This window comes from Ochotona princeps, chromosome 4, assembly GCF_030435755.1.
Source record: "Ochotona princeps isolate mOchPri1 chromosome 4, mOchPri1.hap1, whole genome shotgun sequence".
Taxonomy (NCBI): Eukaryota; Metazoa; Chordata; class Mammalia; order Lagomorpha; family Ochotonidae; genus Ochotona; species Ochotona princeps.
Genome location: NC_080835.1, coordinates 113,167,431 through 113,185,165, shown reverse-complemented (window position 1 = coordinate 113,185,165; position 17,735 = coordinate 113,167,431). Strand labels below are relative to the sequence as shown.

The following is a 17,735-nucleotide window of genomic DNA, read 5'->3' as shown; positions in this document are numbered from 1 at the left end:
ACCCATCTTTCCAGGTCCTAATGGAAGAGCCAGAAAGCAGAGGGTGAGGACTGGGGGGCAGATTGTGCATTGCCCCCCTCTCTCGGGCCCAGGAGCCATAGTCTCTGCACCCTGGGCCATGGCACAGCCCCTGGGTGGTACTCTCAGAGTTCAAGGGTACTCTTAGAGTTCAAGCTGGGAACCTAGGACAGAAATAGCAAGGCAGTCATGAAGCCGCGGGTCCAGCCCCAGTGATGCTCATGAGCAGCTGAGAAAGGCAGCTGCATCTCTGGCAAGTCTCAGTCGTCCCACTGTAGAGGCAAGAGGTTCGTATGAGGACTCTGCTTCCCTGAGGGCAGCCCTGGATGGTGGTGGTGGTGGGGACTGCTTCAGGATGTACCCCCGCCCACTTCCTGGCTTTGGTCTTCACTCTCATTGTTCCCTGGAGGAGGGGTCTGCCAGGCCACTGAGGGGCAGCTCCAGGAGCAGTTGGAAGCACAGAGCAAGGGAGACAAGGGGAGGGCAGGAGGAAGCAACGGTGAGCAGGGTGGCATCAGAGGGTTGTGGGGTGCTCTGCAGCTGCCTGACCCCTGACTCTGGAGAGGTGTGGGGCAGGGGCCAACGCCATGGATGGCAGGAGCTCGTACGGGTGGGGGAGAGGAGCAGAGCAGGCTCTGGGTTGGTGTTCTGTGTGTCAAAGGTGTGCGCTGGGGACACAGTGCCACTGGATTGAACTGACCCTGGGCAGGCAGTCCCTTCTTGGGTCTGAGAGGCCCCAAGATGTGAAAGCCTTGTAAATTGAGAACACATAAGGTGTGATTCACACGGGGCAAGCTCAGGGTACTGCCGGGCACTGTAGGAGTGTTCCTGGGGGTTCAGCAGGGCGTGGGCTTGGTAAGGGATCATGGATGGGATATGAAGGGCCCAGGCACCCTGGACAGGGCAGAATCAACAGCCTTGCCTGGCAGCTCTGCCAAAGCCACCAGATTCTGTGAAGAGAAATGAAGGTCAGAGGTGGGTGTCTGGTGCAACAGTGGGCACTGCTTGGCATGCTGGGATCCCACAATGCTGTGCCTGGGTTCAAGCCCTGGCATGCTGCGCCCTGCTGTGTGCATCCTGGGGGGCAGCTGCAACAGCTTTGTGTGTTGGATCCCCGCTCTCCATGTGGGACACCCTGGTTGAGTTTCCAGCTTCTCGTTTTGGCCTTGGCCCAGCCCTGGTGGTTGCAGGCATTTGAGGAGTGAGCACGGGTATGAACGTCCATCTGTCTGCCTCTCACATAAGGAAACAGTGTTTGGAAACGGACAGTCAGACAAGTGGGAGCACCACTGCAGGAGAGAAAAAGTGACACCTAAAGAAAGAAGCCACAAGATCTAGAGTGAGAGAAGCCAAAGGCAACAGGGAGGACTCCCAGGGCACAGAGGAGGCGTGGCTATGGAGAGGCGGAGCTGGGGACCCCTACCCACCAGCCAGCCTCAGCCCTTCCCTGCCCCTCACCTTGGAGTAGGTGGCCCCGTTGATGACCTCGCCCTTTCGCAGCCAGATGATGGAGGCGGCCGGCTTGGCATTGTCGGCGTGGCAGGTGAGGTTGAGGGGGTCACCTGCCCGCAAGCTGATCACGGGCCCTCCCAAGATGACGGGATCATCCGGTGGCACTGCGGAGAGAGCAGAGGGGTCAGGCTGGGGACGGGCCTCCCATGGGCAGGCTGGACTGAAGGTGTTTACAGATGGTGACAAACAGTGACCATGTTGTTTCCATCAACACGGCAGCATGATAGTAATCCCAGGCACACACACGCCCTGTTTGTCTTGGACCATGAAGTCCCAGCTCTGGGGCTGGCGCCTCCCAGGCTTCCTAGACAAGGAACTGGTCAGGGTCAGTTACGCCGCCCAGATAGGATTTATAGTCTCTCTCTCTCTCTCTCTCTCTCTCTCTCTCTGTCTTTTTAAACAAAGCAATGGTACATCTCACACCTGTTGCCTGCTTTAATCCCAGGTAAATATCATTATTGTTCCAATGACAAGCAGAATGAAGTGATACACTCACAGTCCTGGAGATAGAGCCAGGCTGGAAGCCAGGGAACCAGGAGGGCTCCTGCCCCACCAGGGGACAGGGCAGCCCTTCAAGGCCACGGCGGCCTTATTCTACAGGAGCAGCTCCAGCTGACTCATCCCAGCAGCTGAGACTTCCTGCCTGGGCTTTCCCATGACGTTTTCTACCAAGGCTAGTGACTTGTGGCTCGTGCCCAGGGATTTGCAGTACCAGGAGGGCATAGTCCCATATTGGCCAGGGATGTGCACTGGCTCCCGTGGAGTTCCCGTTGTGGACTCCATGATGATCCTGATGGGCTGAGTTGGGCAGTGAAGACAGTGGATGATCCTCTGTCACAAAGACATCAGAGAGCCTGGGTGACTTGCCTAAAGATGCACAGCTCTAAGGTATTTGTGCTCATGCACATCCTGAGGGACCCATGCCTCTCATGTTCCCTGGACAAGCCACAGGAGGGGCAGGGCTAGCTGGAGGCCACCTAAGGTGACTGTCCCCTGAGGCATGCCTGTGGCCTTCCCCTGGGTGAAGGAGCAGTTGGATGACAGGCTGGGGGATTCAGCCCAAAGGGTCTTGTGCAGGGTTGCCCTAGGTAGCCTTCTGCACCTGGGGCTTGGGGGTGGATAGAGCTTCCGGTACTTCCAGACAGACCCTCTGGGGCCCAGCTTCGCCTCCTTCCTGGTGATGAGGTGCCCCAGTGGGAGCCAGGAGATAGATCAATTCTTCTCTTGGGGTTCCTTCCGTCAGATTTTGTGACCTTCCCTGGCAGCTAAGCCACATTGCTCGAGGTGCAACCAGGGCATCAGGACTTACTACTTCGGAAAACACTTATTTGAGAGGGGCTGGTGCTGTGGTGTAACAGGTCAAGTTGTCTCCAGTGATGGCAGCATCCCATACGGGTGCTGGTGTGAGTCCTGGCTGCTCCACTTCCAATCCAGCTCCCTGCTAATGCACCTGGGAGAGCATGAAAGATGGCCCACGTGCTTTGGATCTTAAACCCACGAGACACAGAAGAAGCTGCTGGCTCCTAGTTTTGGCCTTCCCCAACCACAGATATGTTCATTTGGGGAGTGAACCATCAGATGGAAGATCTCTCTCTTTCTCTGTCTCTGTCTGTCTGTCTCTTCTCTTTGTGTAACTGTGCCTTTCAAACAGATAAATGCATTTTTAAAATTATTTGTGCGTGTGTGACAGAGAGAGAGACAGTACCATCTGTTGGTTTATTCCCCAAGTGCCTGCACCCAGAGGCTGGGGCCTTGCTCTAGGTCTTTCCCATTGGCAGGACCTCGACTGCTTGAGCCCTCCCTGGCGGCTGCCCCTCTCTCTGGGGTCTGCACACAGGAGGTGGATCCATGAATCACGCCCAGGTGCTCTGATGTGGGAAGTGGGCATGTTAAACACCAGGCCAGATGCCTCCCCTCACATCAGGACTCTGTGTCTGGGGGTGTCCCAATATATTTCTTCCTCATGCGATCTGGGTTTCTGGATGAGAGGGGGCTGGGTTCTGTGGTGTGGGAGTACTCAGGCGCACACACAGCCACACACACAAACATCCACCCTCAGAATGGGCCTGATTACATCTTCCCAAATAAGTGGTTATCACGCTGCTTATTGTAGCCATGCATTATTGATGGGCCTTCGCCTCACTGCACACCAGCTGGGGGTGTGGGTGGGGGATGGGCGGGACAGGAGGGGGGATGCTGGGGCTGCAGCCTGAGCAGAAACCAACAGCAGCTCTTGGCAGCTGCTGCTTGGATGGGAGGGGGCAGCCCAGCGCTGGGGCAGCTGGGAGGGAGGGAGCAGCCACTGAGCCTGCGGATGCATTATTCATGCCCCTCGCCCCACCCCCAGGATTGGCCATTACCCTGAACCACTAGAGTTTCGTCTCCTAATTTTTAATCACACGGAAGGTGGAAGCGTTAGCCCTTTTGTGATTAATCCCGGAGATAAAAATAGTTGGCTGTTCTGTTGTGCTTGTTGTCAGGAAAAATATCGTATTAACTGTTGGGGGATGGGAGCTCTGGGAGAGGCCAGTGGGTCCCAGGCAGTACCTCTCTCCAGAGTGGGATCTGGCTTGGGAGGCCACAGTCCTGCCTGCCACAAGGGCTGGCGTGTAGGAGAAGCCAGGAACAGATTGTGTGAGGGTTCAATGGTCACAGGGCTGGCTGGCCCCCTCAAGTTGAGGCTCCCACCTACCTTGATCTAGGTGGCCAGTAGGAGACTCCCTCCCTGCTGTGCCTCTTCCTGACACTTGCCCAGGAGGGTGGGCAGTGTGGGGCACCTGTTCCTCTTCTGTGTGAGTGGGAGACCTGAGGGTCTTTTGTGAGCCCTGCTAACCAGAGGTGGGGCTGGAGCTGGAGTCTCTCAGCTCTGCTCTGATCGAGAGGAGACAGGACAGACAGCACAGGAGCCAGGGCTGGGGGCGGCTGCAGCAAAGTTAGCACTGAGTGAAGGCAAAGGATGGGATGGCCTTGGGAGGGGCATCCTGGCCTCAGCCAGGGGTCAGCTGCCCTCAGGTGGCACAGCAGCAAATATACACCCAGCCCTTTGGAGAGCAACAGCAGGAGCAGACAGCGCATTCTTTACAAAGTATCCAAGGGATCCCTGCAAACCGGGACCTGGGAGTGGTCCTGGGTCTGAGAGTTAAAGATGCCAGCCGAGACACCCACAAGCTATTGCGTGACTGGGTTTGAGTCCTGACTCAGCTGCTGCTGAGCAACAGCCAGCTGGTGTACTCATTTAGCAAGGCAGCTCAAGTGTTTGGGTTCCTGCCATTCACACGGAAGACCTGAATTGGGTTTCCTACTCCTGGCTCAGTCTGGTCCAGCCCTGAGCACTCACAGGCATTTGGGGAGTGACCCAGCAGATGGGACCTCTGTGTGTATCGCAGAGAAATAAAGACAGCAATAAGGACAGGAAGCCATCGTGTCCCGGTTGTGCTTCAAGCCCGCTGGAGCCTCCCCAGGTACCGAGGACTCAGTCTGAACCCTGGCTTTCCTCCCAAGTGCACAGCCCTCTGGGAAGCTGTGGAGAAGTTCTTGAAACAGAACACAGCCAGCGTGCAGGTAACCTCAAGCTCCCGTGCAGGACACGGTGATGGCACATCCAGGATCAAGTTTCACAGGGACAGCAAAATCAGGTGAAGAGAAGTATGCCGAGGGTAAAGAGGGAGATACAGATGTGCTGCCTGGAACAACTCAGAAAGTTCCCCGGATGGTACAGCCCCAAAGTTCACCACTGTGTATTTGCCTGTGTATTCCCACTCTTGTCCCCACTGGTGCTAAAAAACCAGCTCATGCCCTTACTCATGACCCAGACTGGGGCCCTCTGGAGTAAAATCAAGGTGACTTCCTTTCCACAGGTGGCTATGAGTTTCTGGTGGCCAATCTTCCTAATGCTCTCTGCTGGGGACCCTGCACCTGTCTTACAGGGAAGGAACCCTGGAAGGGCAGGGGTTGGAGCTGAGGGTGATTCTCAGCCCGTTTCCTTCAGGTGGGCCGGGACCCCAGACTGCTGGGTCAGGAACGCTGGCTGGGGAGAATGGGACAGATCAGAGCTTGGAGGCTCAGCTTGGAGGAAGCAGTTTGTGTCTGGCAATTCACGTTGCTTTGTTTCTGGCACTTGGCCTGGAGCCTGGGGGCTGTGGGGAAGGGGCAGGCAGCTGTTAGGAGTTCCAGCACTGACTGCCATGGAGGCAGGAACCCCAGGGCCTCAGGCTCATGCCAGGGGCACCTCTCCCACCTCCAGAACGCTGTTGTGCCCAGGCCCTGGCTTCTGCCTTATGCAGCCTGTGCTGTCCCGGCATCCCTCCGTTTCCCACATCGGCCTCCTGTGTGTCCAGCTCCCTGCTGGAGCTGATGCTGAGACCCTGGTCACAGGGAGCCAGTGCCTGGAAGCCCCGGCCTCTAGGGATTAGCATTGCGGGAGAGCTTGTTAGGAACTAGATGTTTGTTTTCCACCTGTGGCCTCAGGTGCTCCCAGATATCCACCTGCACACGCTCATTGGAGGCATGCTGCTCTGGAGGGCCCCGGTATGGCTACCAGCTGATGAGCGCAGGGAGGGCAGCGACAGCATGCAGGTGAGGCCCGCGGGCTCCTTGGCATTGCCAGTCCCCATCCTGGGCTGTGTGGGAGAAGGTGCAGTTTTCTTCCCGTGGTCTCTGCACACACGGCCTCTGCACGTGCCATCTGCACAGGCCTCTTCTGCAGCTGGGAGGCCGGAGTCATCCTTCTCCCTCCCTCTAGACTTTGAGGTCCCCTCTCCAGCAAGGTATGGCAGACCCTCCCCGCAGGCTGGGCCACCTCACCACAGCCCTTGCATATAGCTCTGCTTCTGGGTCTGACACAACCTCTGTAAACGTGTCCTGCCTCACAGGGCGTGGTGTGACAATGACATTTGCTGGGCTGAACTTGGGGATAATTCATTGCTTTTATGACGATTTGCAGATGACTCTGATAAGCATAGCTTTCTTATCCGAGAAGTGGGATCATAAAATCCTTACATTACAGATATGGCGATAGCTTTTATGTGAGAAAGATGGTGACAGGGTTGTTAAAAGGTTTGTAAAAGGGTGACATGGATGTTGATTATCATGCCCACTATTCAATTTCTAAGAATAGAAATAGGCTTTATGCGACCGTATAACCTTTGGGCTTGTCGTCTTGTTCTCACCCTCCTCTGAAGAAGTAGGAGCTACCCAGGTCTCTGTTGGGGTTGTAAACAGAGAGGACCAGTTGCAAGTGGTAGGGGGCCTCAGGCTCAGGTTATGGACTCTTTGAGACAGACTTTTTTTCGTTTTTACAGTGAGAGCACCTGTATAGTCCCGCCCTGCCATAGTTTGTCCCTGCAGGCTCTCAGCCTCTAAGAGGGCTGGGTGTAGGGGAAGTAGCAGTCAGGCCCTCTTCTCCGGATTTCAAAGCCTGGCTAGTGGCTGGTGATTTAGCGATGTCTGCTAAGCTAAGAGAACGCGCAGGTTTTTGCCATGCACATGCATTTCTTCCTGGCTTTTCCACCCATTGGTTTCCAGGCCCTGTGCAAACCTCAGCCTGCAGCTTCCTCACTAACACAGATCCGCCACCTCGTGGCCAGAATGCAGAACTGCCTGTGTCAAGGCAGGAAGGAACACTCAGTTTTCCAAAGGGCTGCCTCCCAGCATCGGCTAGCTGCTCATTTGGAAAACTAGCATCGAGTTTCTTACTACGTGCCAGGCCCTGTCCAGAACACTGGGGAACATGGCACTTTCCCCAATGGAGCATCTATTCTAGTGGGAGAGAGATGGTCTAATGGGGTGTTGGTAAGATGAAAAATGGTAGCACACAGACGCATCCTAATTCAGTGTCCTGGCTTTCTCCCTTGCTCTGTAGTTGTTCCTTTTGCCTGCTTGCTGTGTGTTACGTGTGGAAGTTCGCTAGGTTTGCCCTTGCTGTGTCTGTCTCGTTCTAGACACAAGATATGAAAAAAACCTCCACTGTCCGGTCTCCACTCCCTGGGGTGCAAAGCCTCACGGTGTCTCCCTGAAATCTTGCAGGTGTGTCTGTTCTTTGTTTTTGGTTCAAGCACTCATCATTTCCTGTTGGGATCCCAATACCTCCTCCCCGCCTTCACCCAGCATGTGCTGCAAATCTCTGCTTCAAAGCCTTTCAAAACTGCCTCCAGAAAACTTGGAACTTTTTGGTCCTTCCCAACTGCTTCAGCCTCATTTTCTTTCTTTTTCTTTTTTTCCATCATTTCCTATCGCAAATTCTTCTTATGGGTAAGAACCACCTGCGGTTTAAGTAGTTCTTCCCCAGGGGGTCTGTTTACCTGCTTGGCTAATTTGGAGGCCAGGCAGATTTGGGTTCCAATGCTGGGTCCTACACTGGCAGTGGCCGTGGGCAAGCTGTTTAGTTTCTTTTGCCCGTTGCCCCATTTGTAAAAGAGGGAAGAAAAGAATAAAGGGGGAGGTGACATGGGAAGTGCTTCTGGCAGGAGCTGAACAGCTGTGTATGCTCCTGGTGCTCCAAGCAGCCCGGAGCGCCCACTGAAGAAGGTAGGCGGGATGTCTGGGGCTTACAAGTGTGCTGCTCTGGCCCCTGAAAAACTCCAAGCCTGTCTTCTTGTCTCCTTTTCTGCCCATTAAGAGCTGAGTGATGAACCTAGCTGCTCCTGGGGGTGGTGCTGGGCTGTCCTACGTGGCATGGCTTCTGCTGTGTGGCCCCCAAAAACATGTGACAGTGTTGGGAGGTAGGACCTCACGGAGGGTGTTTAGGTCATGAGGGCTCTGCTCTCCCAATGGATTGATGCTCATTATAACAGGGCTTCAGGCCACATGTGCAATCTCTCCCCCATGCCCCTCGCACCCTCTTGCCATCTGCCACGAGTGACCCAGCCCGAAGGCCCTTGGCAGACTTTGGCACCTTGAAGCTGGATTTTTCAGCCTACAGAAATGGGGAACAGCACATGTCTGTACTTAATACCCCAGTTGGCGGAATCCTGTGATAGCACAATATGGTACCAGGGGGTGGCCGGACATCTAGCGGGCTGCACAGGGGCGAACCTCGTGTGGAGCACAGACTTGTCACCTCTGCTGTGCTCATGCTATTGCTCACTCAGATGGGCGTGGTGGATTGTAACGCAGTATTGTGGCTCCAGGATGCAGCACCTTAGAAATGAGGGAAACAGCAAAACCAGAGATGAGGATGCTGAGGCACTAACTGGCCAGTTCACCTGCCCATTGTTCCATAGGTAGTTGGGATGCATGCAGGGCAGCCAGAGTCAGCTGATGAAGGTACAGGACGCCCATGTGAAGGGGGAATTGCAGATCCAGAAAACACTGTTAGTGTAAATATTGCTCGAGTTTGGACACAGCTGGCGTGTGTTCCCCGAGCTCACGTGTTGGGGGCCTGTCGTGGGAAGCCATGGAAGTTTAACAGTTGAAACTACTGGAATATCTTCAGGCCACTGGGGTGGAGTTAAGGCAGGTCCTGGGGACCCCTGAGAGTGTGCGAATTGTTTCAAGTCCGCCTGAATCGCTGTCTGGCTTCTCCCTCAGTGTCCCACATCCATCACCCACCATGGGCTCCTATCAGTTTATGTGGGTGCCATGACTCTGAACGTCCAACACTGTGAGTGGAATAATGTCTTCTCTTCACACGCTTAGCCTGCTTACATGTTGTCATGCTTTGTTGTAGTCATGAAAAACGTCCCCTCTGAGGTCAGAGTGCCTTGCTGTGTCCTGGCTCTGCTGCTCACTGTCTACCGTGGGCTGTCTCTGCTGACCCAGGTCTGTGTCATGGATATCTCAGGACTGGTTTCACAGGCCTGCTGTGCTGATGAAGTGAGTTAATGGAAAAATTAATAAAAACATCTTGTTCCAGAGCTTGGCAACAGAGTGAGACCTCAGTAAATGTTAGCTGTTGGCATTGTTACTGCCTGTTCACTAAGCACCCCCCATGGAGGTGGAGAGAGGGCCTGCTCCCTCCGCGTGTGCTCTGAGCACCTTGTGCTGTGTCCGGCCCCAGACCCCTCAGTACAAGGGGCCTTTCCTCACCCCAAAGCACCTACAAGATCAGTGCACTGACCACAAGAGGAGGTCGTGGACCCAAAAGTAGCATAGGCAACAACATCAGAAGTGGGAGGCCCTGAGGGAGGAGGTGCTGGGACTGGGGAGGGCAGGAGAGACACGTGCTGCCAGAGGGACAGGCCAAACCCCAAGTTAGGAAGGCCAAGTGCTGGGCACTTGTGATTAACCTGCAACAGGATCTCAGCCTGCTCACCGGGGAGGAGCTATGGGTGAGGGGCGGATGTGTTAATGATGAGAAGCAGGTGGATGGACCAGGATGGATATGGGCAGAGGTAGGGACAAGAGTGATGGGTAGTGGGCAGTGCCAGTGCAGCTGTCTGTATGCAAACAGACTTGCCCCTGTATGCCCATGCCCAGGTCTCATCTATGCGCACCTGCCACATGTACATGTGTGTTTGTGTGTACCTGCTGGATCTGGGTGACGGAAGGAAGGTATGACTGCTATGTACACCAGCTAGTCCATGCCTGGGCAGAGCCTGAGGGAGCCGTAGCCTGGCAGGGGAGGGGCAGCATGGAGTATGAGAGGAAGGAGGGACAGGAGGGAGGGAAACAGAGTGTATGGTGGACCCCTTGGCCGCCAGCCATACTCCCAGGCCTGCTGGGAGAAGTCTTGCTCCTTTTTCCAGTTCAGTGCCCATACCAGGGCTGCAGGACATGCAACAGCCTTCTGTAAGTCAGCAAGCAGCATTCTACCTGTGGTTCACAGACTCTCTAGCTGGGTCTGACCTTGACCTGATCTTGCCCCACACAGCCCAGTCTGGGGGCTGCCTGCACTGACTTAAACCCAACAGTAGCCTCACATGGTGAGCCTTCCTCGAATCCTCATTCTACATGTGGGCAAACCAAGGTGTGGACTGGACGATCACTTTGGACAAGCTCCATGCCTGGCAAGCGAGGAGCAGTCCTGGCAGGTGGCCCGGGTGCCACGACCCCCCTCTGTTTCCCTCGGTTGCTGTCACAGCTTCCAGGCAGCCATGCTGATCCCGCAAGGGCCTGGTGAGTGCTTGAGAGTGTCCCCGCTGGTCCCATAAACAGAAAGCAGAACTGATACGGTTGGTTTTGCTACAGCTCCCCATCTAGCAAATCTGCCTCCTCCAGGAGCTCGGTGGCTTTTAGTGCCGAGGAAAATGAGGCCAGGTGGAAACCTTCCCTGCCCACCCTGGGGCCTCAGAAGTCTTCACAGAAAGCAAAGGGCATGGAAAAAGCCACTTCCTTAAGCAGTTTAAACACTAAACATAGCAAATGCCAGTCATTGTCTTTAAGCATGGGAGACCACGAAAACTGCTTCTGCACGAGAAAAGGGTGTACTTTAAGGAGGCCTGTACTTCTGCCTGCTACCCCTGGCACCCCATATGGAAGTGCCCTTCTAGTCCCTGCTTCTGGAGTTCCAAATCAGCTCCCCGCTAAAGTACCTGGAAAAGCACCTGACCTATGGGCATGGGTGTAATCCTCAGGCTCTGCTCAGCTCCTTCTCTGACCTCCACCAGACCATGACCAAAGCCCTGTCCATGTGCAACTCAGCACTCAGCACGGCACCTGCTGGGGGGCTGAGCCTGGAGGGCGCCTCCTGCTGTCTGCAGAGCTAACTGCAGGAAGCTCCCTGCTGGCTGGCTGGCTGGCTGGCTGCCAATCACTTGGGTGCAGGCTTCCTGTGAGTCCTGGCACTGTAGTGTTCCTCCCAATTTGTCCTGGCTTGGCTTAGGCCCTGCACAGAGTAGCAGCTCAGCAGGTGAGTGTCGAGTGAGTGATCGAAGCCCTGGAAGAGGTGTCTGGTGGTGGGGAGTAGAGAACAGAGCACCACCATGGGTTGAACAGCTGCTGCCTGTGGCTGATGAGCCCCCTTGGATGGATTCGTAGGCCACTTTCGGGAGACGCTGGAATCTGGGGCACAGAAAGGCATCGCTGAGTTTGAGACTGGTGCTGGTGTTTGCATCGTTGTGAACGTGGGATCAGCATAACCACTGTCCCTGGCTTTCCTGAGACCTCAGACAAGCCCCTTACCGGCTGCATTACCCACTTTCCAACGCCCTTTCCCTGGGACCCAGGTGGCACCACCGCCTCCTTCCCTTCTCCGTGAAGCTCCCTTCCACCTGCTTTGCATGGAAAGGATTCCTTTGCACAGCAGGTGCTGAGACAGGACAGTGGGGAGGTGCTGTGGGTGCACGGGTTGGTGAAGGTCAGAATCTATGGGTGTAAGTTAGACTTGACATCAGGGAACTCGGGAAGGTAAGTCCTCCTCGATGGGCTGCTCTGAGAGGTGGGCTGTGAAGGTTCATGGTCAGAGGTGAGATGCGCTGGTGCGGCCTCACACTGCAGGCAGCTGCGCTGATGGCTGTGCGGGCTTGTAGCCACAGGCATGGGCTAATCTGAATCTGGTCTTTGATGGAAAATAGCATTTGTGTCTGTGTGGTCTGTGTGTATGGGGAGGGAAGGCAGCTTCTCTTGCTGAGTGTGTTAATTATTTTTTACTCCCATGAGTGACAGTCTGCAGGCACGGGGATCGCAGAAAGGCGAGCAAAGTGCTCTCTAAGTAAAGCATCCATCAGCCTGGCCCTGCCCATGCTGGTCCACTGCCCATGCCCATGCTGGTCCATTGAATGTGGACCGGCCAGGCCTATGACCTGAAGTGCTCAGGGCTGGTGGAGGCTGAGAGACTGCCCTGGGGTCTTTCAAGTTGTGCTTGTGGGCAAACCTGGGATGGTATCCTGGCCTTCCAGGTCCTGGCTATGTGGCTTTGGATAAGTCCACCAGCAAGAAGGGCAGAGGATTGTACTTCCTGGGTGGGGCTGGTGGGGTGGTCCACAGAACAGCCCTGGGACTGTTCATTTCCTTTCTTCTCTTCTGCTCCTACCTACCCCAGGCCCAAAGAATGCTTCTACCCCTTGACCCTCCTGTCAGCTGACTGACTGGGGGCTCCAAAGGGCCAGGCAAGGCCAGCTGCGGTCCTGCAGGGGGCTGGAGGTCACACAGGAAGACACTGCTGCTTCCTGGCAGAGCTGAAGCCTGGGTAGAGATGACCACTGTCTCCTAAAGAAATGCAAGGTGCACAAATGCTGCAAGTTCCCCTGGAGGGTGGTGGAGGGAGCCCAGGACTCCCCTAGGAGAGTGGGTGGGGCTTTGTCTGGATTCTGTGTCCATCTAAGCTAGTGGGTTAAGTCTGAAACTGGCATCCAAAGGCAGGACCTGAGGTTGGGTCAGTGCTATCCATGGGCAATTCCACTTGTCTAGGTCTCAGTGTTGGCATCTGGAAGGGGGGTGTCTCAGCAAGTACTGTCAGGGTGTCACCAAGGCTGAGTGCAGGCTGGCAAGCATGGAGCTTTGCGCAGGTGTCAGGATGGGAGGCAAGGGCTAAAGCAAGAGGATGTGGAATGGGTCCTGTATACATGCCTTGGAGGGTTAATGCTCCTTTCCTAGAAGGCTGCTGAAAGGTAATTCAAGGCCACCCAAGTCTTGCTAAAGCCTGCTCAGGGTTCTCTGCCCTCCCCACTGCATCTCCCCCTCCCCCGACCCAGCTGTCCCATTCCTGTATGCTTGCTTGCTTTCTAGCCGAGTGCTGTGGAAGTGTGGCTGTATCAGAACCCCTGCCCGTGTCTGTCCTGGGAAGACCCAGATGTTCTGTTGTGGTCTAGACTCTGGCTGGTAGCAAATCCTGTGCATCTGCCTCCCCCATCCTCCGCCATGCACCCACCTCCCCCAACAGAGCTCCCAGGCATCTGCCTCCCCGCAGCTCCACCCCTGACCCCAGTCCACAGCACACAGCAGGTGCGCTCTCCCAGGGCTTCAGTGCAGATCCAAGGTACAGAAGGAGTGTTTTTGTCCTCTGCTTGGATGGCCCTCAACCTTGCTTGCCTGTTTCCCTAGGCTCGTAAAATGCAAGGATACTTCACAGATGGCCCGGGAGGCCTCTATGCACAGTGGGTGGTCTCTGTCATCATCCCTTTGCTGCAGAGATGAGCTGAAGCTGCAGCTTGAGGGACTGAGGTAAGACATTAGGAAGAACTCCTGGAGGTGTGGCTGGGCGAAAGGGCAGCCTGCCGTCAGGGCTGCCTTTGATGTGACACAGGGACTGCCCTCTGAAGCAGGGGGCTGGCTTCGATGGATTCTCAAGGCCCTGTCAACTCGACTCCACTTACACGCTTGCTCATCAGTTTTCCAGAAGTTTCCTCCCTGCTCCCAATTAGCCTCTGCCTGTGCAGACCTCTGGGAGGTGTTTCTGCTTATGGAAGAGGAATGGTGAGGAGTGTAGGGGCAAGGGGCCGGAGATGGCAGGAGGGGGAAAGGAAACCAGGAGGGAGGGAATGAAGCTGCTAATTGCCCCGTGTCAGGAGAACCAGCCTCTGCCCAAGCCCACTCAGTGCATGGGAAGCAGCTGCCAGGCCGTTTTTATGGTTTTCTATCAAACTTTGATACATTGACTCTGAAAGGTCTTTTCTTGCAAAGGTTTATGCCTCAGTAGCACTTCATCGGCAATCAAGTTGAAGGGGCTCGGGGGTCTAGGTTGGGCTCTACAGGGGGAGGCTGCCTTCCTTCCTGCCCTACACCCTGGTTCCTCCCACATCCCCGAGGCACTCCAAGCCAGACAGCAACAAGGCCAGCCTTCCAGAAAGGAGCCCAGGGGTGGTGGAGGAGGGACGTTGGACAGAAAGTGGACCTGCTGCAGCCGCCAGCTGTGGGGCCAGAGGGGCTGGGGAAGAGGCCACAGGCTGAACTTCTGGGGCTGCATGGGCTGCCGCACAAACCCTGCAGTTATCAACCCAGTGGGGAGCAGGCAGCACCCCCCCACCCCGCCTGCCCTACAGCCAATCTGAGGAAAGGGAGGGCTCCTGGAGGGAGGGTCTGAGGTGAAACTTCAAACTGTCCGCTCATGGTGATTTCCCTACCCTCACCCTACAGTCCTGGGTCTCCACCCACTGTCCCCTGTTGCTCAGCCTGGACAAACACACAGTGATCAGACAGGGATGGAGAGCTGGCCCCCTCCCAGGGTTTCCTCCTCCCCAGCGCAGCTGAACCCAGACACCCTGTCCTGGTCCAGGATAGGGGAGGGGGGAGAGGAGGACAGGTGCTTCCACACCTCTGCTCTTCTGTTCCAACACAAGGCCGGCAGTAAGGGGGGAGGTGGAGGTGTTTGGCTCAGATGCAACCTTTCGGGGGCGGGTATCAACCATTACGGCCATGGGGATAGATGGTTGGCATAGCTTAGCACACCCGCGGCCAGTGGTGGCATGTGTGGGTTCCAGTCCCAGCTCTCCTGTCAGTTCCAGCTCCCTGCTAAATGTGACGCGGGGAGATGTCAGAGATAGCTCAGGCTGCGGAGTCCCTGCTGCCCACGGGGAGGCCTGGTAGGCTTTCTGAATCCCGGGTTTGGCCTAACCCAGTTCTAGCTGTTGTGGGCATTTTAGAGAGTGAAATAGTAGGTCCATCTCTGTCTTTCACACAATAATAATAATAAAATTCTCAGGAATGGAGACAATGTATGAATGCAAACTTAGAAAGAAAACCAAAATGAATTTTGAAAATGTCTGTATGTGGGGCCAGTGTGTGGCATAGCCGGTAAAGGTGTCACCTTTGATGACTGACATCTCATCTAGGCTGCAGTTTGAGACATGGCTGCTGCACCTCCCATGCAGGCCCCTGCGAATGCATCTGAAAGGCGCTGCAAGATGGTCCCAGTATTTGGGTCCTGCACCCATGTAGGAGACTCAGAAGCAGCTCTGGGCTCCTGGTTTGGGCCTGGCCCAGTTCTGGCCATTGCCACCATGTGGAGAATGAATCAGTAGGTGGAAGAGCTCTCTTCTTTTCTTGAACTTCCAAATAAATAAAAATAAATATTTTTAGAAAGAAAAAAAATCCATCATAAATACAGTATCACATGTTTAAATAGAGGTGAAATATAAAAGCTCTAATTAGGGTCCGGCCGGCGTGGCCTACCGGCTAAAGTCCTCGCCTTGAACGCCCCAGGATCCCATATGGGCGCCGGTTCTAATCCCGGCAGCTCCACTTCCCATCCAGCTCCCTGCTTGTGGCCTGGGAAAGCAGTCGAGGACGGCCCAATGCATTGGGACCCTGCACCCGTGTGGGGGACCCGGAAGAGGTTCCTGGTCCCGGCATCGGATTGGCACACACCGGCCGTTGCGGCTCACTTGGGGAGTGAATCATCGGACGGAAGATCTTCCTCTCTGTCTCTCCTCCTCTCTCTGTATATCTGACTTTGTAATAAAAAAATAAACCTTAAAAAAAAGCTCTAATTAATTAAAAATTATTTAAGGTGGGCCCAGAGACATGGTCAAATGTGGCAAATCTTTCTATTGCATCCATTAAATTCAGTAAAATTAAGCACATTCTGTTTTTGCTATAAATGAAGTATGTGAACTTAAAATAAATGTTAGTTTCAATGCATATACTTTTAAACATGTCAATAATTCTGACCTACGTTGATGCTCTGGAAAATACCAAACCATTAAAAACACATAAGCCATGTGCAGGGTGGCACGGATGTCCCTTACCTCAGGGTGCGTTATGGCTTGGCTCAGCACTGCTATGGAGTCTTGGCTTAACATTTTGTTCATCATGGTTATTTTGACATTTGTTTTGGTTTTTGAAAAAACCTATTGCATTAAAAATATTTACCTGGATGACTGGTAGCTGTGGTGTGCCTAAGGAGGAGCTTGCGTCCCACAAACTTGGCCACGCTCTGACATCCCCAGAGCAATGCTGTCCTGCTTTCCTGGTTTTTTGACCCACCCGGGGGCACATTCAAGCCTGGAGTGAGTAATGGGATGGGGGCAGGCTCCAGGGGAAGGTGGGTGGGCTCCCAAGGCCCTAGGGAGAGGGGCAGCTGGCACTGCGAGCTCAGGTGCCAAGTGCCAGGGGATGATGTCACCTGCATCAGCCCAAGAGGGGCCCTGGGCCTCATGGCTTGGGGAGGCGAGGTGAGCAGAGGCTCCTGCAAGCTCTAAGCTGGTGCTAAGAGAAGTGTGTGGCTCAGCCAGAGTGGCCAGGCTGTGCCCTGATCAATTCCAGGTACCCCTCTTAGCCCCTAAACTTCAAGCTGAGCCCAGACGCTCATGCTCTGAGCTCAGGCTGAGCGGGGAGCTGGGGGCTGGGAGAGACTGTAGGAAGAGATGGGAGCTAGCAAAAGCAGGTGACGGAGGGCGGCTTAGGGGAGAGCTTGAAAACTTACTCTTCTTTGCCTTCCAGAAGCTTCCAGTGGCTTCCCTCCTGTCTGCAGAATGGAGACTGAACTCTAAGCCCTCTGTCACCCATCTCTAGCCTTTCACACCCTCTGTACCCTTTACGGTTCTCCCTATAAGCCTCTCCAAGGCTTCCCACCTCCAGGCCCTCTGCTGTTTCTGGCGGACCACTGAGTGGTTCATTCTTGACACCCAAGTTCTGCTTCCTCCTGGGAGCCTTCCTGGCATTCTCAAAGGGCCTGGCTATTGCCTAGACCTGGGCTTTCCTCCTCAGAGCCTCACACCGCACTGGCAGCAAGTGACTGAAGGGACTCTGTTGTGTCCTCCCACGTCTGTGGCTGCCTTGGGGAGGGCCCCTTTGGTGTCACTGGACCATGGAGCAGAAGGCAGCTGGATCACTCACGCCCCTCTCTGAGCCTGGGGGGTGCCCCCTGCTCTCCTCACATAAGACAGAGTTATTAGCCAGATGGGGGCGCACAGGACAGTGGGATCCAATCCCAGTATCTCAGCAAATGGCAGTTCCATGCTATCAGCAGCTCAGGTGTAACATGGGGTTATCCTTGACTGTGACTGCTGTGGACTCCACCCTTGAAACACACACAGATCCCAGCCCTTCTCAGCACCTGCACGGCTGCTGCCCCAGGGTAAGTCATCACCACCACCTGGACTGCTGCAGGGGCTCCGGGTTTCCACATCCATCCCCTTGGCCCCCACGCTCTCGGCCCGACAGCAGCCGGAATTCTGCTTCTCACACCGTGTAGCTTCTTTGCACGAAGCATCCTTCTGGGGGTTGAGGACGCCTGCTCTCACACAGAGTTACTGCCAGTCATTTTCAGGGTCTACAAAATCTGGTCAGATCTGCTGCCTTTGGCCTCATCTCCATGAGACCCTGCTTTAGTCATGCTGTGTCAGCCATGCAAGCCTCTTTGCTATTGCTGGAAAACAGCAAGCACCTCT

At 55.0% G+C, this 17,735-nt stretch overlaps 1 protein-coding gene across 2 annotated transcripts in view; it reads right to left on the bottom strand.

The window, feature by feature from the left end:
* Positions 1-17,735, bottom strand: part of KIRREL3 (kirre like nephrin family adhesion molecule 3) — a 110,930-nt gene that overhangs the window by 31,944 nt on the left and 61,251 nt on the right. For both annotated transcript variants that reach the window (XM_004593290.2, XM_058664117.1), the window contains exon 4: positions 1,477-1,634. In XM_004593290.2, the coding sequence (XP_004593347.2) occupies positions 1,477-1,634 (158 nt within the window). The remainder of the gene's footprint in view (positions 1-1,476; positions 1,635-17,735) is intronic.